Below are 27,992 nucleotides of genomic sequence, written 5' to 3' on the forward strand. Positions count from 1 at the left end.
CAACTGTGTATGTTTTTACATGGTCAGTCGAAAAGATGAGGAGACCTCAGCCTTAGGTGATGTCACTGAGAAGATTGAGGAATTGTTGCTGGCATCTCAAGGCTTAGACACTGTTACAGCTACAATCCGAGAGTTATCTGAACTGGCCCTGACCAACAGCAACATGGTTATCCTGACATCTGCCCAGTCAAAAACAATAAAGGATGCCCTAAGTTGTGCTGTGTGTAAGGGTAAGTGGGTATTTCATAACTTTGAAAGCAGCATTTACACAAAAAAAAATAGGTAAAGTTCTTTATACATGTCTTTAATCTTGCAGGTCCCATGGTTGTTCCTATGTTTGCTGTTTGCTGCCAGAGCCTGATTGGCTGCAAATTGTGCATTGAAGAGTGGCTACGGACATCCACACAGTGTCTGAGGTGTAGAGCTGAAAACTTCGCCAGCCATGTCCATGTGGTTCTAGGACTATGTGATGTATTACTTGCCCTCAGAGATGCCTTTGGAGATGACTAATGTTTACAAAATTCACAATATTTTGGAGTATACTAGTAGTCTAAAAAGTATTCCCCACATTCAGTGTTTACATGTTTTTTCTCTAGTGTTCAGTTAATGGAGAAAATACACAATAGTGTTCAGTTAAAGGAAAATACAAAAATAAAAAACAGATGATTGATATTCCAACAGGACAGTGCAGTGCCACACACTAAGCTGTAGTTCCTCATATTAAAAGCCTTAGGAAATTGTGATAAAATGGTGTGAGATTGTCTTCAAGACAAGAGGAGCTATCACGTGTTGATATATTCTACATGGTCAAAAATAACTGCTCAAATGTTTGAGTTTTTTTTTTTCCGGTAATGAAAACTGACAAAGTGAAAATGGAGCCAAAATAGGACACATACTACCAGTTTGTAGTGTTTTATCAGCATTATGTAGCTCCTGTAGTCTTGAACACTATATCACACATTCCTAAAGTTTTAACAAATTATTTAAAGCAATTGCTTCTCACCAATTCTTCACTGCTGTCCATAAACTATCCAGAGTGATATGATTTTTGTTGTCTGCATTTCCCAGCATAGCCCCACATGCTCTTATTTAGTTTTGTTTCTTTCCTAAATTTACTTGTACATGAGCAGTTAATTTAAGCCAGTGTAGCAAGATTTGTTTAAAGCTGGCATCTGATTTAATGTTATATTTCATGCAAATCTTTTTGTTAAATTGATCAGATGTAGTAATGCATCTTTGAAATGGGTGAAGTCATTGTTAACAGTTTTTTCTAATAAATAAGAAATGTTTGGATAAGTCTCTGCAAATTGTCTCTCTACGCTTGCCCTGTCCTCTGTTGTTGAAAAAGGGTCCATCCCAAATATGGAATTTCTTGTAAGGAAGGATCCCAGTTGCTCTCTGTACAGGTCTGCTGCTTGTGATGCATGTGGAAGTAGCTCCTCTGCTATTTGTTTAGGACACCCACTTGCAGCAAAGTGGTTTGGAACACCCTTCCCTGTTGCAAGAATGAACAAAATGTTTTGATTAGTAGGGTTTTACTTCACTCATATTGTCTATGCCAAATAGCCTGTATCTTTAAAATGGTGACTTAAGCAGAAAAATTGTTTATTTAAAAGTTATTTAATTACTTTCTACTGATCATCATGAAATGCTAATATAAATGGTAGCTGGTAATATCAAATTATTTAAAAAGAAGAAAGAAATTAATGAATATTGAATATAAGTGTGTAGACTGGATCTGGAGTGTTGTTTTATACCTGGAATCCTGTGTGCATTCCAGGTGTCTACAACTCTGCTAACACCAATGTGGGACAATCTGCAGGTGAGGTTGGATACACAGTATTGCTCTACACTGTCCTCCATGTCTATTGCTTCCTGATCCACCAACTGGACAAGAGCAGTTTTAAGTGGGTAGTTGATGCGTCCGTTAATCTCTGGCCAAATGCGTTCCACAATGTGGTTCTGAGTTTGGAATAAAAATATTAAGGTGATACAATCCACCAGGGGTTGAAAAAATTATATAGACATAAACATTAAGGTCAAATTCATACCCTAGTTGATGCGGTTTGTAGGTAGGGCATCCGTATTGTGTTATGCCTGAATGATGACAGCATCTCCTGGATGAATAATGACAAGTAAAACTCCTTGCCATGATCGACTCTAATCTGATCCCACATGCCATAAGCAAGGACGGCAGGTCTGGATGAATGGGAATCATCAAAATACAGCATGTTTAAGAAACTTTTTTTTTTGTTTTTTAATATATATATATATATAAACACAAGTTTTAACTGAAATTATACCTGTACACTTCCTCGTAAATTATGAGGTTGTTTTTTATGGGCATAGTGGAATGAGAAACAACCTTGCGGCTGAAACCATCAACTGCCACAACGTGAGTAACCCCAAACATTACGAGTTTCTCATTCTGATCCATGTGAAGCTTGTGGCCCACATATTCCGCATGGTATGGAACGGGATTGAGGTTACGTGCCCCCTTGAAAAGCAAAGTGAGACCATTCACTGTGTCTGTTTTAAACAGAAAGACATTGTAAGCAAAGCATAAACAAGCACTGGTAACTGGCAATATGCTTTATCTTTACTTGACGCCTGGCTTCGTGATAAGGTGGATGCGTTGTCCTCAGTACTTCCCCAACACGTCGCTCTGCAACGTGAATTCCCTTTGTAAACAGATAGCCTGTCATCATCTTACGTCCGAAAGATGGCCCTGTCTAGAAAACATATATAAGCAGTCAATTTAGTTATTGATTCTGCTAATATAAGCCATATTGTCTATGTTACTGTTTCATACATCACAAACCTCATTAATCGCTCTGGCCATCTCCAGTTCCAAATGAGAATCTGATAGTCGACTTGTACGGAAAAATCCATGTTCCACGCAAAACCTTCTGACACTCCTGGCCGAAATCCCTCTCTGGACCCCAAACTGAGAACTAAGCACATCACTGATATCAATGGAGGACATGCCCTGTTTTGCCATGTCTAAAATAAAACCAGCGTGAAGCTGCAAAGTCATTTTTGGGAGCTTGTAATGTTTATTTTGGGCGGCAAAACTGTATAAACTCCTTTGCACAGTGGCGTCACTTTTTGTGGAGATGGGTGTAGTTTTTAGCGTCATACCCCCTGACCTGCATATGGTGACATTAAGTGACAAGTACTTTTTATTGTTTTTTTTTTCTTATTCAAAGAAAAATATACAGCTACAGACTAGACCTTCATAGACATACAATTACAAAAAAAGTAAGGAATTTATTCGAGACATACAAGAGCTTATTATTATATTGTTACACATATCAACAAGTATTATTATTATTGTTATAATTATTTTTATTATTATTGTCATCATCAGGATGTTTATTTTTATTTGTACTTTCATGTTAACAGGTGGAAACACACAAATTTCCCAGTGTGTCAATTTTTTTTTCATAATTTGTTCTGTCCTCTTAACATTCCTGCCCGAGTTTCCATGTTTTTATCATTTTTAATGATACTTCAATGAGGGATTTCAAATTAGGATAAATAAAATACAACTCCGCCCTATAGGGGACTGTACCGCATCGACCTGTGCACAGCAGTTTTACTTCCGGTTGAAGCAACTTAGGATAAGTAAAATACAACTTGTTTTTTCCATTTCTGTTTATTTCTTATTTGATTTTCCGTTCGATTTCTAAAACTGTAAAACGAAGCTAATAAAAAACCAAAAAACGAGAAACGCCCCGTTTTCCCATTTTTCAATAATGGATTCTGAAACGAAAATTCAATGACCAAAGGTATACGGACCCAATGAATATAAATATAATGTGCAAATGTAACAGGAGTGCAAATTAAGTGTGTGTAACTTCTACAGTGATGGGTGTAGAACCAGTTTCTCTCAGTTTTTATTGAACTTAAGTGGTTGTCATTGGTTTTGAGATGTATCTTGTTATTTAGGTTGAAAAAGTGGAAGAGCAGGGAGTGAGTTGTCTCTCCTGACTGCCTGGTGAACAAAGCTTTCCCTCAGGCTACTGGTTCTGGCTCGTAGACTTCGTAGTCTCCTCCCTGATGGCAGTAGGTTGAAGTGGCTGTGCATAGGGTGTGTCGGATCACCCACTATGTTTAGGGCTTTCTGAGTGAGGCGGGAGTTGTAAAGGTCTTGTAGAAAAGGGAGTGAGGTGCCCACGATGTGAAGGCAGCATTCCTGGCTCTCAGAAGCCTGTGGACATCCTTTGTCAGCCATGGCTTTTGATTTGCCCTCACAGTGATGGTCTTGAGCTCAGTGACATCGTCAGCACACTTGTGGCGCATTTCCACACAGGCCTGCTTGGCGCGGTACGGTTCGATTCGCGACGGTTTGTGAGTGTTTCCATTAGTTCCAGGTACAAGTTTGCCGATACCTTCAGGTACTTTTTTCGTACCTACTCACTCGAGGTTCTAACCGTTCCAAAGCGGAAAACTTCTGTGACGTGGAGGAACAGCATGACACTGATTGGCCAGGGAGTGTCGTTACAGGTTGCGTCACAGGAGAGCGACTCCTCTGCTATCGCCATCTCGTCCATTGTTGTACGGTGTTGTGGACGCATACAAATGATGTCACGACACTACAACCCGCGCACCAACAGTGACTCCACCCACATTGTGATGGTCCACCATTGTAATGGAAATACAACGCGACCGTACCGCTCCGTTGCGAATCGATCCGTATCGAACCGTACCGCGCCAAGCAGGCCCGTGTGGAAATGCGCCATTGGTGATATATGAACAGACGGTATCTGAGTACTCTTGGAGATCGGTGGTGGTGGTGTTGTCTGTAGCAACTTCTTTGAACATGTTCCAATCGGTGGTGGCGAAACAGTCTTGAAGAGCTTCTGAAGAACCCTCTGGCCACACTTGTACCTGCTTGCAAATTGGTTTAGTGACTTTAACCAGAGGTCTGTATGCTGGCATTAGCATGACACTGATGTGGTCAGAGGTGCCGATGTGGGGGAGGGGAACAGCTTTGTAGGCTCCTCTCCTGGTTGTGAAGACTTGGTCCAGTGTATTGTTTCCTCTTGTTGGAAAGTCTATCTGTTTGTACACTACCGTTCAAAAGTTTGGGGTCACCTAGACAATTTTGTGTTTTCCCTGAAATCTCATACTTTTATTTATCAAATGAGTTGCAAAATGAATAGAAATATAGTCCAGACATTGACAAGGTAGAAATAATGTTTTTTTTAATTTATTTGAAATAATTTTCTACTTTCTAATTTGCTTTCGTCAAAGAATGCTCCCTTAGCAGCAATTACAGCATTGCAGAGCTTTGGCATTCTAGCTGTTAATTTGCTGAGGTAATCTGGAGAAATATCACCCCATGCTTCCAGAAGCCGCTCCCACAAGTTTGATTGGGTTAATGGGCACTTTTTTCATACCATACGGTCAAGCTGCTCCCACAACAGCTCAATGGGGTTGAGATCTGGTGACTGCGCTGGCCACTCCATTACCGATAAAACACCAGCTGCCTGCTTCTTCTCTAAATAGTTTGTGCATAATTTGGAGGTGTGCTTTGGGTCATTGTCCTGTTGCAGGATGAAATTGGCTCCAATCAAGCGCTATCCACAGGGTATGGCATGGTATTGCAAAATGGAGTGATAGCCTTACTTATTCAAAATCCCTTTTACCTTGTTCAAATCTACCACTTTCCAGCATCTTTTCAGTTGTTCTGCGTCTCACAAATGTTCGTCTGTGTGATCCAAACACCTCAAACTTTGATTCATCTGTCCATAACACTTTTTTCCAATCTTCCTCTGTCCAATGTCTGTGTTCTTTTGCCCATATTAATCTTTTTCTTTTATTAGCCAGTCTCAGATCTGGCTTTTTCTTTGCCACTCTGCCCTGAAGGCCAGCATCCCGGAGTCGCCTCTTCACTGTAGACGTTGACACTGGCGTTTTGCGGGTACTATTTAATGAAGCTGCCAGTTGAGGACCTGTGAGGCGTCGATTTCTCAAACTGGAGACTCTAATGTACTTGTCTTCTTGCTCAGTTGTGCAGCTGGGCCTTCCACTTCTCCTTCTACTCTGGTTAGAGCCTGTCTGTGCTCTCCTCTGAAGGGAGTAGTACACACCATTGTAGGAAATCTTCAGTTTCTTGGCAATGTCTCGCATGGAATAGACTTAATTTCTCAGAACAAGAATAGACTGTCAAGTTTCAATTGAAAGTTGTTTTTTTCTGGCCATTTTGTGAGTTTAATCGAACCAACAATTGTAATGCTCCAGATTCTCAACTAGCTCAAAGGAAGGTCAGTTTTATAGCTTATCTAATCAGCAAAACTGTTTTCAGCTGTGCTAACCTACTTGCACAAGGGTTTTCAAAATATCCAATAGCCTCCTTACAGAGTTAGCAAACACAATGTACCATTAGAACACTGGAGTGATGGTTGTTGGAAATGGGTCTCCATACATCAGGGATGCACAACTTGAAGGAGGAGCAGGGCCACAAATAAAGGTAAAGCTGCTTGAAGGACCACCATGGCAAGCATGACAGTGTGACCTTGTATTTGGGGGTCTGGGGTCGGCGACCTTTTATTTTTATGTACAATTGTACATTGTGCACAATAATTCTTACTTTTTACAGTTATAATAGCATCAACTATTTATCAAATCGTCTTCATGCTGCTTTTTAGGAATCTTGACAATGAACAATTGTAAAAACCAGTACCAGTAGTTCAGAAATGTTTGTGCTAACTACCTTCACTGCAAATGACTGTGAAATGAGATAATAAACTTTACTTTTAAGTACGTAAAATGAAGCAAAAACTCTGACCACAGTGATTACTGAATACTGTTGGTACAAAACTACAAACAAACTGTTCTCTTAACCATCAACTTCGTCAGGTGACAGAGACAGACAAACAAAAAGAAAGTTAATGCGAAACATCTTGTTGGCAGCTAGCTGTTCAAAGTTTGGTGACAACTGCGAGCATGAAATCCGCAGTACTGAGTGTAAATTGCTGTCTGTTAAACGAGATCTAAGTTTTGATTTGTTCAAGTTCATCACTGAAAACGCCTGCTCACAAATGTAACTAGAACCAAACACTGACACAAGTTTCAGTGCATTTTTGACAACTGCAGGATATTTGTCCTTGTCAATGCACTTGTACAATTCTAACACCCCTTTCTTACGTAGCACAGTAAGTAGAGCTGATGAGTTCTGCATTTCAATGATTTCAAGCTGCATTTCTGATGGCACATCATTAACATCAACACCCAGTGGATCAGCGAAGACAGCATACAGTGGCTTCTTTGCTCGAAAGTCATGGAATCTCTCTGTAATACCTGTGTAACTTAACAAGTCAGTAAGCGAATCAGAGCCAGTGTTTTTACACGCGCCGAAGCATGCCAGTGACACGGAGAGACACACGACACAAACGGAGAAGAGGCAGAAATGACGAGTCAGGAGCAAACCGAAGAAAATTTTGCATTTTCAAGGTGGTGATATAAACATTATTTAAGAAAATACTTGTGAAGTTCCTGAATGTCTACCAGACTGGGTATTTGATTTATTTAATTAAGGATAGAGGTTTTATTGTTAAGTTAACTTCTGTTGTGAACAAACCAGTTGTCTCATCGGCGTATAACTTTTTTTTAACTGTAACGCAAATAGTTACTTTCCCTGGTAACGAGTTACTTTTATTATAGAGTAATTCAGTTACTAACTCGGTTACTTTTTTGAACAAGTAGTGAGTAACTATAACTAATTACTTTTTTAAAGTAACGTTCCCAACACTGCTGGTGACACATGGGGAAATGGCTCAAATTTGAAACCTTCAGGTGAGCTGTGAAGTTTCAGCTGCCGTTCAAACGAAACAATCTTTTCGAACAAGTCACAAACAAGGTTATTGTTGCCCTGCAGCTTCTGATTGAGCTCATTCAGGTGGCCTGTAATGTCAATCAGGAAACTTAGATCTGCCAACCAAGTGTCGTCACTCATGACGCTGGTGTCGTGTCCGTTGGCATTCAAGAACTGTTGTATTTCGACTCTGAGTGCTATAAATCGTTTCAGGACTGATCCTCGACTTAACCACACTGTAAAAAAAAAGTCGTAAAAAAACGGTAACATGTCCGGCAGCAAAAGTTGCCAAACAGTTACCGTAAAATTGCAGTAAAATACCACACATAATTCAACAATGAATTACTGTAAAATTACAAATTTTCCCTGTATTTATTCTTTGTAATTTCACAGCCAAATTTGAGTAAAATTACAAATTTTTGTTGTAAGAAAACACAGCTAGAATGTTAAAATAACAGCATAATTAGGTTACTTTATGGTATTATTTAAACAATCTACAAATGAACTTGTCAAAGTACAGAGGTAATCTGTGAATATATGTTCATATCCTATAAACTTACAGTGGATAACTGTTAAATGTTGGTTGATCAACGCACAAACTCTTACAATGTACTGTTTATCAATGAGATTTCAACATTAAAATAATTAGATTCTGCTTTTTAAATACACAAAAATAATGTAAAATTATATATTTTTAACCCTATATAAAAGTAGTTTCAAAACTTGTGTTTAATTTAACATCCAATGGTCCAATAAATATGCTACTCTTTCCTATTAATTTACGGTGCTTGGGATGTAGTAACATCTTAAGTTTCTGTTAAAACTACCAATATTACAATACATTTCTGTAAACATAAATATTTTTGTGGTTATTTTGGTCTTTAAATTCCAGCTTACATGAACATCAGCAGATAAAAGAATGGTGTACTTACATAAATTAACAAACAACTGTCACATTGAGGACCCCGGCCCCTCCCTTTTGGGCGTGTGTCAACGTTGTCCACGTGCTTTGTCTGCGTCAGTGGATATCCGTGGTTAGGGTTATGTCGTGTGATTAATAAGTCTCACCTGTGAATCGTCTCGTGATCACGTGGGGCTAATGTGGTTTGTCTATTTAATGTGCGCTTGCGCAGTGTCCTGTGCTCGTCTAAAGTCTACACGTTGCTGAGTGAGTGTGTTTGTTATCCGTGCGCTATTGCGCAATCTTTGTTATTAAAGTGACGTCTGCTTCGCTAAGCAAGGATTCCCGTGTCTCGTCCTTCGCCCTGCCCGCACGTCACAACAACATTTAAAACAATGTAAAAACATTAACCAAAACAATAAAAGCAATAATAAAAGCTCAGCCATAATACATACTTTCAATCTCTTTATTTTGACAGTTGAACTTCAACAATCATGACAACTGAACTGACTCTAAAAAAATTATAAAAAACACAAAAAGATGGTTACTATGGATTTTTACAATGTTCTCGAAGTTGAAAAGATTTATATTAAATGGGATTCTAAAATATAAACAATAATGTGAACTAACAGCACTAGTTATCCTATATCATTCTCAGTTTATTGTGTAGTATGGACTGTAGCAGCATGTGTGCAAATTAAAAGATTCAGATTAGGATTGCTTGGGAAAAATGTTTCTTTGTTTCATTTACACACCCAGTAGAAAATCAACAACTTGAAAAATTTTGCTACACTGAATATGCTTCTACAACGAGAACTTTTAATTGGCTAATACAAAGCACAAGGATCAATCACAGAATCTAATACTTCAATAATTGTTACAGATCATAAAAGGGCTTACACACAGTTGTTTAAGGCATTTTCAACAGTAACAGTAAGATGGTAAGGGTGCTGAAATTATTTTAAGAATTGCGCCTAGCTATATGAAACGATCACATCAAATATCTCATAGAACAACATCACTTCATTAACTTTATCAAAAAAGATGTCGTATTAGGACACATCCAGAAGGAAGAAAATTCCATAACTCCAATGATCTTGATCTCCAATGAAAAAATTATCTTGTTAGGCATCTGTCACGTAGGGCTACACCCCCTCTCCTAGCTGTCACTCCAGTTTCCCTGTTCCTCGTGTCTGTAGTTCCTTGCCCGTTTGTCCCACCCAGTTTGTCTGTTTCTATGGTTTCCCATTGTCTTCCACGCCCTTGTCATCAGTGTTGTCACCTGGGGGGTGTTCCACAAAGCGGGTTAAGCGAGAAAACCCGGGTAAGTTAACTCAGAGTTCACGGAAACTCGAGGTTTTCCGTTCCAGAAACCGAGCTTAAAGAGAACCGGAGTCAGTTACTGTAGCAACTTATGCTCTGAAGCTAACCTGCTCGCTGGCAGGTTAACTTGGACCTGACCCAGAGTTACAAACACGTCATCATGACGTGTCCTTTCCTCTAGGATCATGTGGATATTGAAACTCAGTTTATTCGCTGAGTTCTTCGTCGGGAACGCCTTATAAAACCCCGAATAGACATAGGCCTATCATTTTCGGATTATTTTTTTAATGAACGTTATCGTTTTTCAGCACAATCCAATACTTACGTCAATAAAATTATTAAGCGTCACATTTCAAATATTACACATCGCGGATCAGCCCTAAATTCTCTCCAGATTGTTATACGTCGCTCTTCGTTTTTTGCTAGTGGAATTTTTTTTTATAGTGTAGGAGATGCGGGATCTGTCAGCAAAGCTACTGTATGTCGGTCTGTCCAAAAACTATGTCTGGCATCAAAATGACTAGTGCCCAGTTTTGTGGTGTTTCCTGGGCTTAAGCCAGTTATGGACATCAAAGAGGAATTCCACAGCATCGTAGGTTTGTCTTTAATTCACACGGACAATAAAGAAATTAAGCAAAGGAGAAGCAGTAGGCTATATAACAAACTTCATTCCATTTACATTTTAAGGATTTCCTAGAGTAGAGAGATTATAGGACGGCATATTCCAAAAAAAGTGATTTACGACTTTGACCTCTAGTTGACCACCCCCCCCCCCCCCTCCACCACCCCCCCCCCCCCACCCACCCCCCACCCCCCTCCCCCTACCCCTCCCCACCCCTCCCCCTCCTCCCCCTCTGCCCCTCCACCCCACCCCAACTCATGACATCATCACATTAATCACGTCAAGACGACCAAAGAGTATTAAGTTGTGCTTTGAAATTTTGCTTGATAAGGTTATTTAAATCATTATTTTGATCTTCTTTGATGGTGACTCACCGGAGCCGTATAACCCTAGACACCTGCGACACACACACACACACACACACACACACATACATAAACAAACACATGCACAAACACGTGCACAAACCCTAGTCGCACAGACCAGCGCTAAAAGATAGGGATCTCAGACACACACACACACCTGTAGTCTCACACACACACACACACACACCCACTCCCCTGAACAGGAGGATCTCAGACACACACACTCCCCTGAACAGCGCACACACCCCTAGTCACACACACCCACCCCCTGAACAGAACAGCGCACACACACACACACACACCCCCTAGTCACACACACCCACTCCCCTGAACAGCACACACACACACACACACACACACACACACACACACACACACACACACACACACAGAACCGCGCATGCGCACACAAATATGCTTACTTTGAGTAACTTCAAACAGTTAACAAAACTCTGATGAACCAATGAGGAGGCAATCTCAACAGACCAATCCGGGGTGCGTGTTTAGCGCACGAGCATTTAAAGGGAGAGAGGGGGAACGTTTCCTTGAGGAGTCACCATGCAGTCTATGGTGGTATTGTCCATACAAACCATTTTTTCCTGAGAGAGGCCTCATACTGACTTAAAGCTGTAACTCTGAGGGTCCTCGGTGTCTCAGGCACACATTCTCTATATGACCTTGGCGCCTTTCTCCAATGAATTAACCCCCTGTCACTGATTACAGAGCATATACCCAGGTCTCCCATACACATGCACACACACACACACACACACACACACACACACACACGCATGCATACACACACACACACAGACACACACAGAGTAATATATCAAAATACATCTCCCCCACGTTAAAGAAATGTACAAAAAGGTGCTTCTAGCATCGTAGGAAGTTAGATGTTTCACTCCGTGACCAGGACCCGTCCAAGCAAGCAAGCCGACATTTAATATGAACACGTCTCGAGCAGGAGGTAAGACTTAGGAGTTATTTTGAATGTATTAAATTACTATAGTATTATTATGAAAGTAATAAAACGTAGCTAAACCTTAAATGTACTCATTTAAACATTTATACTATATTTCACAAATGATGTATAATAAGTTAACATTATAATAAGTTAACACAATAATATGTATAATTATATGTATAATAAGGTAACACAATAAGTTAAAATTGCATATTGATTGAACGTTACATTTAAAACTGTCTTCCATGCAATGTAGGAGTTCAAAGAGCATATTGAATGAACCTCGGTTTTCACAGAAAACTTTCGTTAGTTATCCTACACTGCCTTCTAGCGGACATTTAATGTATTGATTTCATAAAAAGATTTCTGAGAACGGTTTTCACAGAAAACTTCTATCATTCTTCCATTAGTTATCCTACACTGCCATCTAGCGACCATTTAATGTAATGATTTTATAAAAAAAGATTTCAGGTTTTGAAATGTTTTTCAGATAATTTCCTACCGAAATAATATATGTCTATTGTTCATAATATCTAGATAATGAAGATGAATTTGAATACCAAGAGATTTCATTATATACTGATCTGGACGTCGAACATATAGCGATTGTACATCCTTTTCGTGCATCTCCGGGTATGTTTTATTTTAATATTATTATTTTGAATCATTATTATTCTCATTTGACTAAATTATTCTCATTTGTCTAAATTTTTTCAAAGATGATGACATCATTAATCAAGCGATGAACGACTGGGAGCCCGCTCCAGCGTTAGAATCTCAGTCAGTAATTACTGAACAGGGTCCGAACGCTTGGGAAACGCTGTCTGAAGCCAGTTCTTTGCGTTTCGACAGTGGGGAACATGCTTCACCGCTCAGAGGACCTCCTCCGTCACGTAAGTTTTTTGAATGTTTTACCGAACATGATGATGTGAAAAAATGATTTCACAATTCGATAGTAAGATTGTTTACTCATCTGTACTTTAGCCGCCAGCGCAACTTCAAATCAGGAAGACGGAGCGGGTCATCTTCAGGAACATGAACCGAATCGATATGTCATGGAGGAGGAGGACCTCATGACTGCTGATCTCATTCGAAGGGCAAGAGACGCTCTTGCAGCCGCTGAACATCTGAAAGTCGCGCGTATCCACGGTACGCAGAGCCAAGTGAATTCTGCCGCGTACGCAGTGTTAAGCTCAGCTAATTTGCTTATGAACGAAGCCGTTATTAGCGTCAGGGAGCCCCTTTCATGAACCAATGTGTCTAATAAAGCATTTACACGAGTTCACTCATGATATATAACAACGTGTCTAATAAAGCATTTACACGAGTTCACTCATGATATATAACATGTCTAATAAAGCATTTACACAAGTTCACTCATGATATATAACCAACGTGACTAATAAAGCATTTATGATTTACACGACTTCATTCATTGTCTTACAGAAATAAATCACAACCTGCCTGAAGACGCGACGAACCCTCACGTTTTAGAAGCCGTAAATTCTCTGAATGAAGGATTGGCAATACCTATCGATTACAATGCTCAGAGCCCCGATGCCAGATCCGAGATTACACAACCAGAACAACAATACGATTGTTTCCAAGAACTAGAACAATATCTTAGAGGTTTAAATGATACAGTAAATCCTTACGTTTTAGAAGCCGTAAATTCTCTGAATGGAGGATTGGCAATACCTATCGATTACAATGCTCAGAGCCCCGATGCCAGATCCGAGATTACACAACCAGAACAACAATACGATTGTTTCCAAGAACTAGAACAATATCTTAGAGGTTTAAATGATACAGTAAATCCTTACGTTTTAGAAGCCGTAAATTCTCTGAATGGAGGATTGGCAATACCTATCGATTACAATGCTCAGAGCCCCGATGCCAGAACCGAGATTACACAACCAGAACAACAATACGATTGTTTCCAAGAACTAGAGCAATATCTTAGAGAATTAAATAGCCAAACCTCTGATAATCAAAATAACGTACCGATTGAAATTGATGAGGAGAGACCAAATTATTCTCACCCCATGATCAATATTGACGCCGAACAAGTAGGCTGTGGAGCGGCTACAGACCCGAGCATTAGAATTAAAAAGAGGGAAAAGTTCAATAACACAGAAATTAGAAGGAAAGTAAATTTCTCCTCATTAGAGGACATCAGCAGTTTCTCTGATTTTCACAACCACGTTTTAGGGATTATAGATGAGATGGTAGACGTTGCTCGCGAAGCCGTAGAACCGAACGACGTCATGATTTTTCAAATTCACGGACCTAATCTGAGCGTTTCAGAACCTATTGAAGTGACCTCTGAGGGAGTAGCGTTAGATTCGTTTCTATCACCTCTCGAGAAAGCTATGCAGAGCAACCATGAAGTGTTGATGAGCGACGCCGTTGATTTGGTGATTCAATTAGTGCACGCTCCGAGGGGAGGGGGTGGGGACAGGAGAAAATTATCAGGCCTCCTCCATTCCGAAGTTGTAAGGAAAAAGCTCAAGCATTTATACGTTTTTCTAAACGAGGGTAATAATTTGTGTTTCGCGCTGTGCGTCGCTAAGCTGTTGAATCCTGGGAGGAGTCATTTTGAGATATGTAGGATAGCGGAACAGTTACAGAGAGATGCGGGATTAAGACCCCAAGACGAAGTCGGGTTTGCGGACGTACATCGATTTGAGAGTCATCTCAACTGTAAAATTGTAGTATTGCACCGTACCGTCTCCAAAAAAGGATATTCATTTTTTCAAACCTCTGAAATCCCCAATGATCGGACTTTGTTCATATTTTTACACGATAAACATTACTATGGTGTAAAAAACATAAAAGGACTTCTAGGCGCGGCTTACTTCTGCAATTACTGCTACGCTACTTACAATGACCGCAGGAGTCACAGTTGTAAATACGCGTGCGGCGTCTGTAACGATTCCGAATGTCACAAACACAAACAGAAGAGTCTCTTACAATGCCCGGACTGTCTAAGACTGTGCAGATCTCAGTACTGTTATGACAAACACAAGGAGTCGAAAAAGACGAATGAAAACATTACGTACACATTATGCGAAAGAGCGTACTATTGCGCACAATGTAACACGATGGTTAAAACATCATTCGCTGGGCAGAAGTCTCATAAATGCATCGGTCAAAGCTGTAGTCTCTGTGGGGAGAAGATGGATAAACTGTTTAATCACCAGTGTTTTATCGAACCTCTAGAGAAAGAAAAGCGGAGCAACAAACTCATCTTCTACGATCTAGAATGCCATCAAGCGACGGGTGTGCACGTTGCAAATTTTTTATGTTGCATGGATTTTAAAGGAGAAACGTGGACGTGGTCCGGGGAAGACTGCGTCAAAAAATTCTTTGCAAAATTCCGCAAGCCCGCATACAGCAACTATATTTTCATAGCACACAACGCTAGAGGATACGATTCCTATCTCCTGCTTAACTACCTGGTGAAAGAAGGCGTAGTTCCTAACATCGTAGCACAAGGCAGCAAAATTCTGTGTTTTACCGACCCCGAGTTTAATCAGAGGTTTATCGACAGCCTATGCTTCATGCCTATGAAACTCTCCGCAATGCCTAAAGCTATGGGGTTCGAGTCAGACGCTAAAGGATACTTTCCACACTATTGGAACATCCCGGAACATCAGGACTATGTAGGGCCTTACCCCGCTCCCGAATTCTACGGTGCCGACAGCATGATGCCCAAAGATCGCGAGGAGTTCTTCCGATGGTACGAAGGGGTCAAAGGAGGAATCTTTCTATTCAAGAAAGAGATGGCCAAGTACTGTAAGAACGACGTAAAGATTTTGAGGCGAGCCTGTCTGATATTCAGGGAAGAGATCTTGGAAAGCACACAAGTCGACCCCTTTAGTTGCATCACCATAGCCAGCGTGTGCATGAAAATCTTTAGAACAAAGTTTCTTTCTCCACACACGTTGGCCATTCCACCGTTGGATCATTACGTCAGCGGGCAGAAATCTTTTTCGTCTTCTTCTATCCAATGGTTGGAGTATGTGGCGCAAAAGCGGAAGATAAACATTCAGCACGCTCTGAACGGTGGGGAAGTGAAATTTGGTAAATACGCCGTGGACGGATACAGCGAGCACAAAGGCGTGCGGAGAGCGTACGAGTTTTTAGGGTGTTTTTATCACGGTTGTGATAAATGCTTCGCTTCGCACGAGCATCACCCTCTGACCCAAGGTACGACATACGGGAGTCTACTCGAGAGAACGAAGACGAGAATTCAACACTTGAAGCACACTTACGATCTGCGAGTGACCTCGATATGGGAACACGAGTGGAGCGAGATGAAAAAGACCGACGAGGATGTGAAAAGTTTTCTGAAATCATTTGACTTTCCAGAAAGGTTAAATCCCCGCGATGCTTTGTTTGGGGGGAGGACCAACGCGTTAAATCTGCACTACGTGGCTCAACCCGAGGAGAGGATCGATTACTACGACTTCACATCTCTCTACCCATTCGTCAACAAAACAAAGACCTACCCCCTCGGACACCCCGTGGTTGTATTCAAGGACTTCCTACCGATAGAACAATATTTCGGTATAGTCAGAGTCAAAGTTCTGCCCCCCAGAGGCTTGTGGGCGCCTGTTCTGCCCTACAGAGTAAACGGCAAACTCACCTTCCCTCTCTGTAGAACCTGCGTGCTACATCGGCTGTCGGAGTGCGAGCATAGCGACGACGAAAGAGCCCTGACGGGTACTTGGTGCACTCAAGAAGTGATCAAAGCCGTCGAAAAAGGCTACGTGGTGCAGAAAATCTTTGAAGTCTGGCATTTCCCCTTACGCTCCGACACCCTGTTTGCGGATTACATTAAAATGTTTTTGAAAACTAAACAGGAGAGCAGCGGGTACCCCTCCTGGGTAAAATGTGCGGCGGACGAGGAGGAATACCTGAGAGGGTACGAGGAACATGAAGGAATTCGTCTGGACGCTGGGAAAATAACGCATAACCCCGCCAAGAGATCTGTGGCTAAACTAGCTCTAAATTCTCTCTGGGGAAAAATGTGTCAGCGGCCCGACAGACTGAACACGACTCTGATCACGCAGCCTGAAATGTTTTTAAAGTTTATTTTTTCAACGAGCATCAAAGTCAGGGACTTGTCGTTCTTGAACGACGATGTAGCGCTTGTGCAGTGGCGACAGGCCGACGTCAGATGCATGGACCCCGGCGTCTCAAACGTTTTCATAGGCGTTTTCACGACCGCCTACGCCAGACTGGAGCTTTACGAGCTCATGGACAAATTGCAAAGAAGGGTTCTTTACACAGACACAGATTCGGTGGTGTTTGTCTCCCGTGACGGAGATTGGATGCCGCCGTTGAGCGATTATTTGGGGGGACTCACCAGCGAGCTCTCTGAAGGCGACAGCATTGTAGAGTTTGTCAGCGGAGGGCCAAAAACGTACGGTTTCCGTACATTAAAGGGTGAGAACGTTATGAAGGTTAAGGGGCTCACGTTAAATTACACCAACGATAAACTAGTCAACCTGAAATCTTTGACGGAACTGGTCAACGAACACGTTAAAAACCCCTCCCGTTCTAGGGAGATAATGACGTCCCGCAACATGATTGTCAGGGATAAAATAGGCTTCCTCCTAAAAAACAAAACACAACAGAAAAGGTTCAGGATCGTGTACGATAAGCGCATTTTGCTGCCCGATTTCAGGACTCTGCCCTACGGGTATTAAGCTTTAACATTTTTGGGTCTCCGGTCATGGAGCATTTTGATGCTAGGTTTCAGCTACCATTTTCTTGTATAGTTTGCGGACCCAGTAACTGTGGAAAATCTTTTTTTATTAAAAAGTTGTTGGAAAAATGTAATGAAACGATGTCTAAAGTCCCGGATAATATCGTTTGGTGTTATACATGTTGGCAACCTCTGTACGATGATTTGATGAACAAAATAAATGTTCGTTTTGTTCAAGGAATACCCGAATCTCTGTGTGACGACCAACTGTTTCCTATAGATAGGACTAACCTTCTCATTTTGGACGATCTCATGAACGATGCCAGCAAAAACGACGAGATTGAAAAAGCGTTTACAAAATACACGCATCACAGAAACTTGAGCGTTTTGTATTTGGTGCAAAATCTTTTCTTTCAAGGTAAGACTAGTAGAACCATCAACCTGAATGCAAACTACATGGTTTTATTTAAAAATCCCAGAGACAAGTCGCAGATCAGCGTACTGGCGCGTCAAATGTACCCCGGAAACTCAAAATACTTTATAGAGTGCTTTCAAGACGCCGCCTCTAAACCTTACGGCTATTTATTAGTAGACTTGAAAGCTCAAACGCCAGAGGAGCTCCGTCTTAGGTCAAGCGCGTTTTCCTGGGAGAACCCCGCCGTGTACGTCCCCAAGAAGAAAAAATTCAAATAACGCCGGGAAAGAAAATGTCGGCTCGACTAAGGACGAACCTACCCGCGTTGAAAACCTTATATAAGTCACAACCCCGACGTAGGAAGGTTATATTACACGAAGCTTCGCCGGAACTCATACTTTCTATATGCGAATTGGCTTTTAATCTGCTCCGCGGGAACATTCCTCTGACCGCTAAACAGTACCGTGTTTTGAAAAGACAGAAAAAGTGGATAAAACTTTTTGCGAATAAAAGAGCTTCTGTAGCTACAAAGAGAAAAGCTATTAACCAGCACGGAGGTTTCCTTCTCCCTCTGCTCAGCGTAGCCGTTCCCTTTATAAGCAGCCTGCTATCGGGCAAAGGATAAAAAAATGGAGACTGCTGAGAAGATGTATTTGGTTCCTCAACATCAATTAGATATGCTTAAAAATGCGTCGACGGGTAAAGAAAATATAAGACGGACCGTTGAAAATGATTTAGACGCGGTTATGCGTCACATTTTATCTAGGACGGACATGAATCCCTACGACAAGGCTAAACTTTACTCCGCGGCTTTGCAAAGATTTTTAAACGTCGTTAAAAGAGGCGAAGAAGAAGAAACGTCGCGATTAACCCTATCCCTCCCCAAGGAACCGATCAGCCAGATACAGGATCAACCGGTAGATCTAAGCGTGACCAAGGACGAGATGGTAAAAGAGGTTATCGAAAACGTACCGGCGAGAGCCAGAAAAAACGCCTCCTACATTCTGGACAAAATAGCTAAATCGGGTCAAACGGCATCGTGGAATGATGAGGGAGAGCTTGTTTTCCAAGGAAAAACGATTAAAGGCTCGCACATGCTGGACTTGATTAAAAACCTCACGGCTACCCACAAGATACCCGACAACAGACGCCCCCTAGGTTGGAATGAAATACTACACGCGGTAGCTACATTAAATGTACCGTATTCCACCATTCCTAATGACGCCGTACGTCAAAAAGTGTCGACCATTAAAAACTCGACGAGTTTCGCCCCTGCTAGTTCCGATTCATCTAGTTCTGATTCAACTAGCTTGAGTTCTGATTATGCTTTTAACTCTTCGGCGTGGGTGAATTTTGATTAAGGACATAAAGACAACAATAGGCGGTTGTATCGTTTATTTGTTCATTGTAATTACAATTTATTAATAAAAAATACTAAAAGACAAAATGGCGTCCGTCTAATCTTTTACAGAGCATTTAAACTTTTCGCCGGAACACGCTCGCTGATTACAAGTAACGGAACATCTCTTATTCAGTCTAGTGTACATTTTTTTGACAAAAGCTACAACCATTTTATCGTTGATTTTTACATCGTCCTTATAATTCGATATAACTTGATTAAACGATCTTCCTTTAGCCCTTTGACATAAAAAGAAAACGCAGTGAGGGCCGCAGCAAACGGAATCAAAGCTCTGAACTTGTGTAGAGTTATGTCTTATTTCTTTGCAGTTCTTTTTCATAAATGAATAAATAGATTTAGGAAAGAGTTCGTAGTCTGGAGGGTTACCGTAAGAATCAAAAAATTCTCCGGACCTTTCGTCGTTCAGACACAGGGCCAACCAGTGCTCCCCGGGCATATGACTGGGGTGCGTGTTTACGACAAACATGGCGGGAAAGCGTTTCAGCTTAATGCTAGGTAGCCGGTCGCAGGGAACCACTCCCGAAAAGACTTTCTCCAAAGCGCGGCAGCTTCTCATCACCTCGGTAAGTTCTCCGGTGTCCATGCGTTTTTATTGGTAGTCGATGAGCACGTTACGGTGGTTATTTATTTGCAGTATGGTATCGAACGTTGCGTAAATAACGAGATTTATGGTCCTCGGCAGAGGATTTTTAAACCGGAGTTCCATTCTCATATTTCCGGACTTTATCAGCGACAGATGCTGCCCTCCTTCATCGTCGGGGGATAGATTGAAAGCCAGCAATGTGTAGCCTCCTATGTACTCTTCACGACCGATGGAAAGAGCTTGATCTTTAAGGTGTTTTCCCGAAGCCAGAATTAGCGAGTGATATTTGCGAACGGCGTTACCGGCTTGAAAATTCGGTTGAAAAGGCTTAGCGGGATGTTGGGTTCCGTCCACGTAGAGTGCGATAAACTCCGTGTCGTAGTGTTTGAAATTAAAGGGGTTTTTATTGTAGGCTCCTACGTACGCGTCGTTATCCACCATTCCTATAACGACGGTTTTTGGAAGAGGGCCCAGGAACAGATTTTCTTGGGTGCATACGCGGCTCCCCGCGGGTAAACTGAAGGTCTTCATGCACACCCTTTCCATGGGGTACTTGGCTGTGGCGTTCAGAAGCGCGTGCGCGTGGCCCAACTTCACAGCGGGAGACACGGTGACTTTTTTCACAAAAAGAGAAGCCGTGAGTATTTTTATAACGTAGTCCGTCTGTCCTTCTTTCATCAGACAAAACTCGTCTTTACTCCTTACAAATTTAATTTTCAGGTCCACTCCGTTCAGTAAAAATTTATCCTGAAAAAATATATCGGAGTGAATGTATCCGATCAGGTCAAAGGGACTACTTTCGCCGCTAAACGCGGCTCTGCTTCTGAGACCCATGTTCCGGCCCGCCGGGTCCGTAGCATCCATATGCTCCGCAGTGTCCTTGTAAAACATACCGCTTGAAAACTGAGTCTCCAGCGTGTCCTTGCCGTAATTCATGAGGCATTCCATGACTGCTCTGTAAGGGTACGTATTACTCGACTGACTGATGAGTCGGTCTCCTAGCATAACGTCCACTTGTGAAAAAAGGGAGGCTATCGGGTAGTTCACGACGCCGACCTTTGCGTCGGCGGCTATGTCGGTTCCGTCAGGGTTTGTGATTTTACATCTTAGGTATAAAAAAGTGTTGTTGAGATCCAGGTAATCGTCGCTATTACCCGCTACGTAAAAATCTATCGGCGCTCCTCCGTCTGCAACGGATGAAAGCGGCGGTATTTCCACGTACGCGTACTTTTCGATACTCGTTTGAGTATAAGGCAGAGTGAAGATATCCAGTTCCGTTTTGGCGCATTCGGCCGACATACTATGTAGAAAGGCCATAGCTGTTCTAGAAGATGTTCAGTTTTCTTTTGTTGTCGGAGGAAGGACGTTTACCGCTTCTTCGTTTGGTTTTATTCTTCACTTTGACCTTACTCGCGACGACGTTGCGTTTTTTATACGATGACGCGAGGCGTCTTCCGGGAGGACACCTAGCGTTCCTGCGGGCAATGGCGGCGAGTCCCGATCCCTCTTGCTTCTTGGCCACAAAGTTGCTAATCACGTCGCCTACTATCCCTTTCGCGGCGGTTTTTAAATGAGGCGTTGCAATAGAGAATCCTCTTTTGATAAGGGGAACCGCCATCCTAAAAAGCGATTTGAACATACCACCGAGTCCCGCCCCATACATGACCGGGGACCCTTGGAACCCCGGAAGACCATTTCCGGCTTGATGCTTATAGTAGTCCACATAGATCTGAGGATCTCCGTAACTCGTTCGATGCATTTTTTTTACTTCTTTCTTTTCTTCAAATGCAGAATGAATGTTTTACCGGTCTAAAGTGAAGTTTAGCTATAACTTTCCCGTATTGAAAAGGTACTTCGATATTTTGATCGGATTTGATTTCGACGGTTATATCGTTTATGAGAGCTTTGGTAACACGTACGTAGTGTGGCTTATCATACGTTACTGTGACGAAATCGTGTTTATTCCCCCCTATATGTACGCATCTCAACAGAGGCACAAAGCTGTCCCCCACTCTCTGATATTGTATAATATCGGTATACATGAACAATGAGTAAATCCCTCCGCGAAGATCCGTAGGGAAGGGTGCCTCCGGCTCTTCCTGCATGAGGTGTTTGGATGCCAGACCGAGAATAAGCGAAAGGTTACCTTTAGCCTCCAAACAATAGGGTTTGGTGGAGGCCGCAAGTCGGATTTTGTTTATCAACGGACGGTATTCTAACTTTAGTTCGGGGTCAAAAGATTTCATCTTCTTATTCATTTCCTTTACGATGAGGTTTATGTCATCGTAATACCCTTGCGAAATAAAAAACCTCTTGCTCTCGACGCCTTCCCTTCTAACTATAAAGGTAGGTTCCATGCCGTTCTTCTCATGCAGATTGAACCACGTGTTAGGATATTGCACCTCCGCGAGTGCTACCTCCCACTCACCAGACAACTCTATAGGTTTTAAGAAATGCGTCCTGTAGCTCGAAATTCTGTTATTGGGGTATACGCCTCTCGAAGCGTTGCTCGGGAGAGTAACGAAGAATCCGCTTTCCTCCATGATTACGGAGTTATAATTTTATGCAAAAGTACAACGCCTCCTTTTATCCTTTCACGATGTCGCGGATTTCCTCGGCAGGAATCCACGAGTTAAACTTGTCCGGCCATCCGACCCACTTGACCAGACAAATCTTCTTTCGGTTCCTAGTCTTTTCAGATATAATCTTTTCTATTTTAAAAGCCTTATCTTTACCGAGTATAATCTTTTGCAGCTCCTGCTCGTAAAAGGTTCCTTGTAAATTTTCACCGTCGTAATCTTGCAGTTTGTATACGGGAGGATCTCTCCCTATTCGTTCAGAAACGGTAAAATATTCATCCGTAAAGTTCTGTACGTAACCTTTCTCAAACTGATGTTTTAATCGCGAAATTCTAACGGTATCGCCGACTTTAAACTTGAAACTCAATTTTTTTCTTTGCTCTCTCGGCGCAAACAATCCATACAGGGTTTTAAAAACTTTGAAAGAGTTTCCCTCGTTCACTTCTGAGGGCTTCATTTTGATGCTGCTATGATAGCTGCGGTTGTAGGCGTGAACCAGGTCTTGCACCACGTCTACGTATTTTCTCGTATTGACGGCCGTGAAGTATCTCCACATTCTGGTTTTTAACGTCCTGTTGAACCGCTCACACACGCAGGCTTTCTGTCCGGTCCCGGTAGCAAAGTGAACGATGTTATTGTTTTTCATTAATGCCTGGAATCTGTTGTTAAAGAATTCTTTCCCTTCGTCGGTCTGAAGTTTTTTAGGAACCCTCCTCTCCTTGAGAATCGATTCGAAGGCCTTGGTAACCTCGACGCCGGTCTTGTTCTTTAGGACGCGCACCCACGCGTATTTGGATAGTATATCTATACAGGTTAGCATGAACTTTGCACCGTCGTTATGCTCCGATAAGCCGGACATATCTACCAGATCGGCTTGCCATTGCTCGTCAATGTGTTTCACGACTACTCTGTTTCTTTTAAATTTCCCTGAGACCGGTTTATGTAGAGTGTAAGCATCCTGCGCCGCTAACCAGGTTTTGATTTTTTCAGCATCTACTTTTTTACCGGTCTTCTCCTCAACGCTCCTTTGCAGACCCGCTACCCCACCGTAAGACCCGGGGTTTGAGGGGTTATAGTAAATCTTTTTCAGCAAACGTTCGGTCATGTTGATCCGAATACAATGATGCAACAAATACGTTGTTTCGTGGTTTTATTATCAAACTTGGCACATGAGATTACATTGCTTAATAGTTTTTATAAAACAAAACTTGACATGAGATTACATTGCTTAATAGTTTTTATAAAAAGAAAATGGCAAATGAGGATACATTGCTTAATAGTTTTTATAAAAAGAAATTGGCAAATGAGGTTACAATGCTTTATGGTTTCATAAACAAACTTTTGGCAAAAGAGATTACATTTATATTATGTTCATTTAATAATGAAAGAGTATGTTCAAAGGCTTCTTTTACATCAACCTTTTCATCTTTACTTAGTTTCAAAACACACACGTCGGTTACAAAGGTGAAAATGCATAATAGGTGAGCGTCTTTACATACAAAGGGTTTTTCAAACATGCAAGAAAGAATGCGTGATATATACGTATGCGCCGGATAACTAGTATTATTGGCTTCGGTGATCAGAGAACTCCATAGACCGCTAGATTCCCGTACTACACACATCAGTTTTTTTAAAGCAGATAATCTCTCATCGGCGAGATCGTAAGCTGTGACGTCGACGGTGTTGCTGAACAAAGAGATCATGTCCCTTATTAATTGATTGTTCTCGGATGTAGAACCGTCACGCCTGCTGACCAGGTTTCCCATAGTTTAGAACATTTCCTCTCAATTTTCAGACTGTTGAGGCTTCTTTTTCAGACGACTCGTCAAGGGCCATGGTTTCTTGCAGCGTCCAAATGTCCTTAAGGCGCTCCTGCAGGTCCTCGCACAGATCCTGACTTTGCTCTTCAATCTCTCTCAGAGCATCTTTGATGTTACTTTCGTGTTTTAGCTCCATCATCATCGCCTCAGCAGCGGCGGAGATCTTGCTGTGAGGAGGTGGATTTGAGACACCGCACATATTCAGCGCTACGGTCACCGTTTGCGGGAACCACGGCTTGAACACCTTCTTAAGCAGCTTGGGTAGGTTCAGACAGAAATAGCTAGGGCCAGGGTCGCTCAGGCATTGGTGCTGACGTTGACTCGGGTGATCGATAGCGCATCCGTTGCAGTTTTCCTTGATATCCTTATCGATAATCCCATCCAGCAGGGTTCCGATCACGGTTCGAATGATCTTTAGCACCTTCGTGCTGAGAACGCCGTCTATCTCATCGGCTGTTTTTTCGACTGAAGGTGTTTCGGGAGGCACGTTCTCTTTATCTTCAGGATCTGAAGGAGGCTGTTCTTCGTCGTCATTAGAGCTCGACGAGGAAGAGGTCTCGAGATCCTCCTCTAGGCTCGCCATGTCGATGATGACCAGTTTGTCGATGATGACCAGTTTGTCTTGCTCGGCTATGGTCGGCTCATTTATATCGGATGATGAGGAGTGGGAGGAGTCCTCCTCGTAGGGTTCCTCGATGATTTGCGACGGAGGCACGACTTTTTCTTCTTTGCACTCCTCAAACATGCCGTACAGATTCGTCTTAATAGTTTCAATGCCCATGTTTTTCATCATATTCTTGAACAGATTATCGACCAAGGCGAAATACTTTAGCAAGTGGTACCAGTTGAGACGCCCGTACTTCACCTCACCATTTTTCCCAGCGTCATCTCCGGGAGCCCCGCGTTTACGCGAGCAGGTCACCGCCAAACAGAGGTCTACTACTCCCTCGGCGAGCATACACGCTCGGATGTTGAAAACGTGGTACGGGCTTCTGTAACCTTTCCATTCGTGCTCCTTAATAGTATGAAGTGGCACTTCTCCTCTCTCCACAAGGTATTCAAACTCTGTACGCCATCTTCTGAACTCCTTCCAGTCGTACAGATCGTATTCCACTTTCTCTGTAGCATTCTCAAATACAAGGCCGGCCGTTCTTGGGATCGTGAAGAAGGTAACCGTGCAGGTGTTCTCGTCAAAAAAGTACCCTCCGGCACCCCTTTCATCTTTCAGAGGCCAGTAGCGTTGAGTGTCGCCCTGCGCCATCGGATCGATTCTTCTTTTCCACTTGAAACTTTTTTTAGGAGCGTACGGACAATCGCTTACCACCATAGACTGCATGGTGACTCCTCAAGGAAACGTTCCCCCTCTCTCCCTTTAAATGCTCGTGCGCTAAACACGCACCCCGGATTGGTCTGTTGAGATTGCCTCCTCATTGGTTCATCAGAGTTTTGTTAACTGTTTGAAGTTACTCAAAGTAAGCATGCGCGGTTCTGTGTGTGTGTGTGTGTGTGTGTGTGTGTGTGTGTGTGTGTGTGTGTGTGTGTGTGTGTGTGTGTGTGTGCTGTTCAGGGGAGTGGGTGTGTGTGACTAGGGGTGTGTGTGCGCTGTTCAGGGGAGTGTGTGTGTCTGAGATCCTCCTGTTCAGGGGAGTGGGTGTGTGTGTGTGTGTGTGAGACTACAGGTGTGTGTGTGTGTCTGAGATCCCTATCTTTTAGCACTGGTCTGTGTGACTAGGGTTTGTGCACGTGTTTGTGCATGTGTTTGTTTATGTATGTGTGTGTGTGTGTGTCGCAGGTGTCTAGGGTTATACGGCTCCGGTGAGTCAACATCAAAGAAGATCAAAATAATGATTTAAATAACCTTATCAAGCAAAATTTCAAAGCACAACTTAATACTCTTTGGTCGTCTTGACGTGATTAATGTGATGATGATGTCATGAGTTGGGGTGGGGTGGAGGGGCAGAGGGGGGAGGAGGGGGGAGGGGTGGGGAGGGGTAGGGGGAGGGGGGTGGAGGGGGGGTGGAGGGGGGGGGGGGGTGGTCAACTAGAGGTCAAAGTCGTAAATCACTTTTTTTTTTTAAGTTTTGGAATATGCCGTCCTATAATCTCTCTTAGAGTGATTGGCTGCATTGATGGAACCTACATATGCTACCTATTCCAGCACCATTAGAACATAAAGGCGATTACATAAACAGAAAATCCATTCATAGCATTAATGTACAGGTACTAACCTTTATAATCCTTAATGAATAATGTACTTATCTTTAATGGTAACAAAACTAACGTAGCTATTGCCACCAGCCACTTTCCCTCAAACTGGACATATATAGACTTACCTCCCCCTGACTATATCTCAGATTTGCCACCAGTCCAGAGACCAGTCCACCAGCCCTTTGGCACCATGCACCATGCACTTTATCCCTGTCCCATTTACCTACCTCACACACACTGTACATACTGTACTTATATTTTTATATTTCATACCTTATACTGTTATCTATTTTACATTTTTTTACCTTGCTTATTTAATGTCTATTGCCTGGCTTGCACCATGACCGTCTTGCACTATGTTGTATGTAATTGCTGCTGTGATATTTTGTAGTATGTAATTGCACTGAGGCCTAGCCTAAAAGTGTTTCATTGTGCTGTACAACCCTGTTTCAGCATAATGATAATAAAGTTGAATTGAATTGAACTGACCGTTCTCCCCATCAAGATCATATGTGATGCTTCTCACCTCATCACAAATGTTGAAGCCAGATGGCCAGGATCCGTGTATGATTCCACACTGTACAACAAATCTGAATAGAGTAGGCCTGAGGTAGTGCAGTGTAATAGTTAAATCAGTGTAATGCAGTGTAATAGTTAAATCATTGCAAACCCTAGTGTGATTATAGGACACTATGACGGCCTCCTTCATGGAGACAGAGGGTATCCCTGCCTGTCCTATAGGCCTACCTTATGACTCCCTATTCAGATCCTGCACCTGGACCACAGTCCCGCTACAATCAGGCCCACAGCAAAACCAGGGCAAGAATTTAAATGACCCTAGGAATCCTCGAGGCCAGGTTCCAGTGCCTGAAGGGGCTCAGAGTAACCCCTGATAGGGTGTGCCACATAATAATGGCATATGTGGTATTACACAACATTGCAACCATCCAGGAAGAGCGACAGCCTACCATCTTTGACATGCCCACAGATGAGGAACCTTACATGCATGTGGGTGACAACAGAGATGGTGGAGTTGTCAGAGACTCCATCTGCAATCACTGCTTTCCACATTAAATCATGCACCACCACCCACCCCACCCCACCATCCACCCTGTAACCTTTTAATATACATTACAGTCAAATTCACTGTTATGTTTCATTATTTCATTTTTCTTGTAAATAAATATATTTTAGAATATATTTTAAGAATAAGATATAGTTATATACAGCCATACCACTTTGTACTAT

At 42.2% G+C, this 27,992-nt stretch overlaps 4 protein-coding genes across 8 annotated transcripts in view; 2 read left to right on the top strand and 2 right to left on the bottom strand.

Moving 5' to 3' along the window:
- Nucleotides 1–27,992, top strand: part of LOC143476104 (uncharacterized) — a 52,225-nt gene that overhangs the window by 22,760 nt on the left and 1,473 nt on the right. Inside the window, exons 5-6 of one of the 4 annotated variants that reach the window (XR_013121225.1) lie at nucleotides 28–230; nucleotides 317–652. The exons of 1 other annotated variant lie outside the window; for it this stretch is intronic. Coding sequence is in view for 2 of the 3 variants with exons in the window: in XM_076974091.1 (XP_076830206.1) it covers nucleotides 28–230; nucleotides 317–510 (397 nt within the window). In the remaining variant the exon portion in view is untranslated. Of the gene's footprint in view, nucleotides 1–27; nucleotides 231–316; nucleotides 1,252–27,992 lie in introns of those variants that run through there. 2 more of the 4 variants (XM_076974091.1, XM_076974092.1) reach the window with 2 other exon arrangements.
- LOC143476101 (uncharacterized) lies at nucleotides 856–3,049 on the bottom strand. Its single transcript, XM_076974089.1, has 6 exons — nucleotides 2,822–3,049; nucleotides 2,604–2,732; nucleotides 2,304–2,497; nucleotides 2,052–2,199; nucleotides 1,758–1,962; nucleotides 856–1,495 (listed from the first exon to the last, which is right to left on the bottom strand). The coding sequence occupies exons 1-6, from the start codon at nucleotides 3,035–3,037 to the stop codon at nucleotides 1,191–1,193; spliced, it is 1,197 nt and encodes a 398-aa protein (XP_076830204.1). The 5' UTR covers nucleotides 3,038–3,049; the 3' UTR covers nucleotides 856–1,190.
- Nucleotides 10,936–19,504, top strand: LOC143476972 (uncharacterized). Of its 2 annotated transcripts, XM_076975396.1 has the most exons (5): nucleotides 10,936–12,636; nucleotides 12,723–12,783; nucleotides 12,856–12,896; nucleotides 12,988–13,152; nucleotides 13,450–19,504. In XM_076975396.1, the coding sequence occupies exons 2-5, from the start codon at nucleotides 12,746–12,748 to the stop codon at nucleotides 17,718–17,720; spliced, it is 4,515 nt and encodes a 1,504-aa protein (XP_076831511.1). In that variant the 5' UTR covers nucleotides 10,936–12,636; nucleotides 12,723–12,745; the 3' UTR covers nucleotides 17,721–19,504. The 2 variants fall into 2 exon arrangements, with proteins under 2 accessions (XP_076831511.1, XP_076831510.1); XM_076975395.1 differs by having other exon boundaries at nucleotides 12,723–12,896.
- On the bottom strand, nucleotides 20,144–21,436 carry LOC143475957 (uncharacterized protein F54H12.2-like). Its single transcript, XM_076973837.1, has one exon. The coding sequence runs from the start codon at nucleotides 21,434–21,436 to the stop codon at nucleotides 20,144–20,146; it is 1,293 nt and encodes a 430-aa protein (XP_076829952.1).

The sequence above is a fragment of the Brachyhypopomus gauderio genome, chromosome 15 (assembly GCF_052324685.1).
Source record: "Brachyhypopomus gauderio isolate BG-103 chromosome 15, BGAUD_0.2, whole genome shotgun sequence".
NCBI classification, from domain to species: domain Eukaryota; kingdom Metazoa; phylum Chordata; class Actinopteri; order Gymnotiformes; family Hypopomidae; genus Brachyhypopomus; species Brachyhypopomus gauderio.

Bases quoted from the DNA above. Each gene is read 5' to 3' on its own strand.
- LOC143476101 (XM_076974089.1), bottom strand. From the start codon at position 3,037: ATGACTTTGCAGCTTCACGCTGGTTTTATTTTAGACATGGCAAAACAG. The intron at 2,733-2,821 runs GTTTGTGATGTA...TATGTTTTCTAG, and splicing joins TGGCCAGAGCGATTAATGAG to ACAGGGCCATCTTTCGGACG. The intron at 2,200-2,303 runs GTATAATTTCAG...CCATTCATCCAG, and splicing joins ATTTACGAGGAAGTGTACAG to ACCTGCCGTCCTTGCTTATG.
- LOC143475957 (XM_076973837.1), bottom strand. From the start codon at position 21,436: ATGTCGGCCGAATGCGCCAAAACGGAACTGGATATCTTCACTCTGCCT.
- LOC143476972 (XM_076975395.1), top strand. From the start codon at position 12,746: ATGAACGACTGGGAGCCCGCTCCAGCGTTAGAATCTCAGTCAGTAATT. The intron at 12,897-12,987 runs GTAAGTTTTTTG...TCTGTACTTTAG, and splicing joins CAGAGGACCTCCTCCGTCAC to CCGCCAGCGCAACTTCAAAT. The intron at 13,153-13,449 runs GTACGCAGAGCC...ATTGTCTTACAG, and splicing joins GAAAGTCGCGCGTATCCACG to AAATAAATCACAACCTGCCT.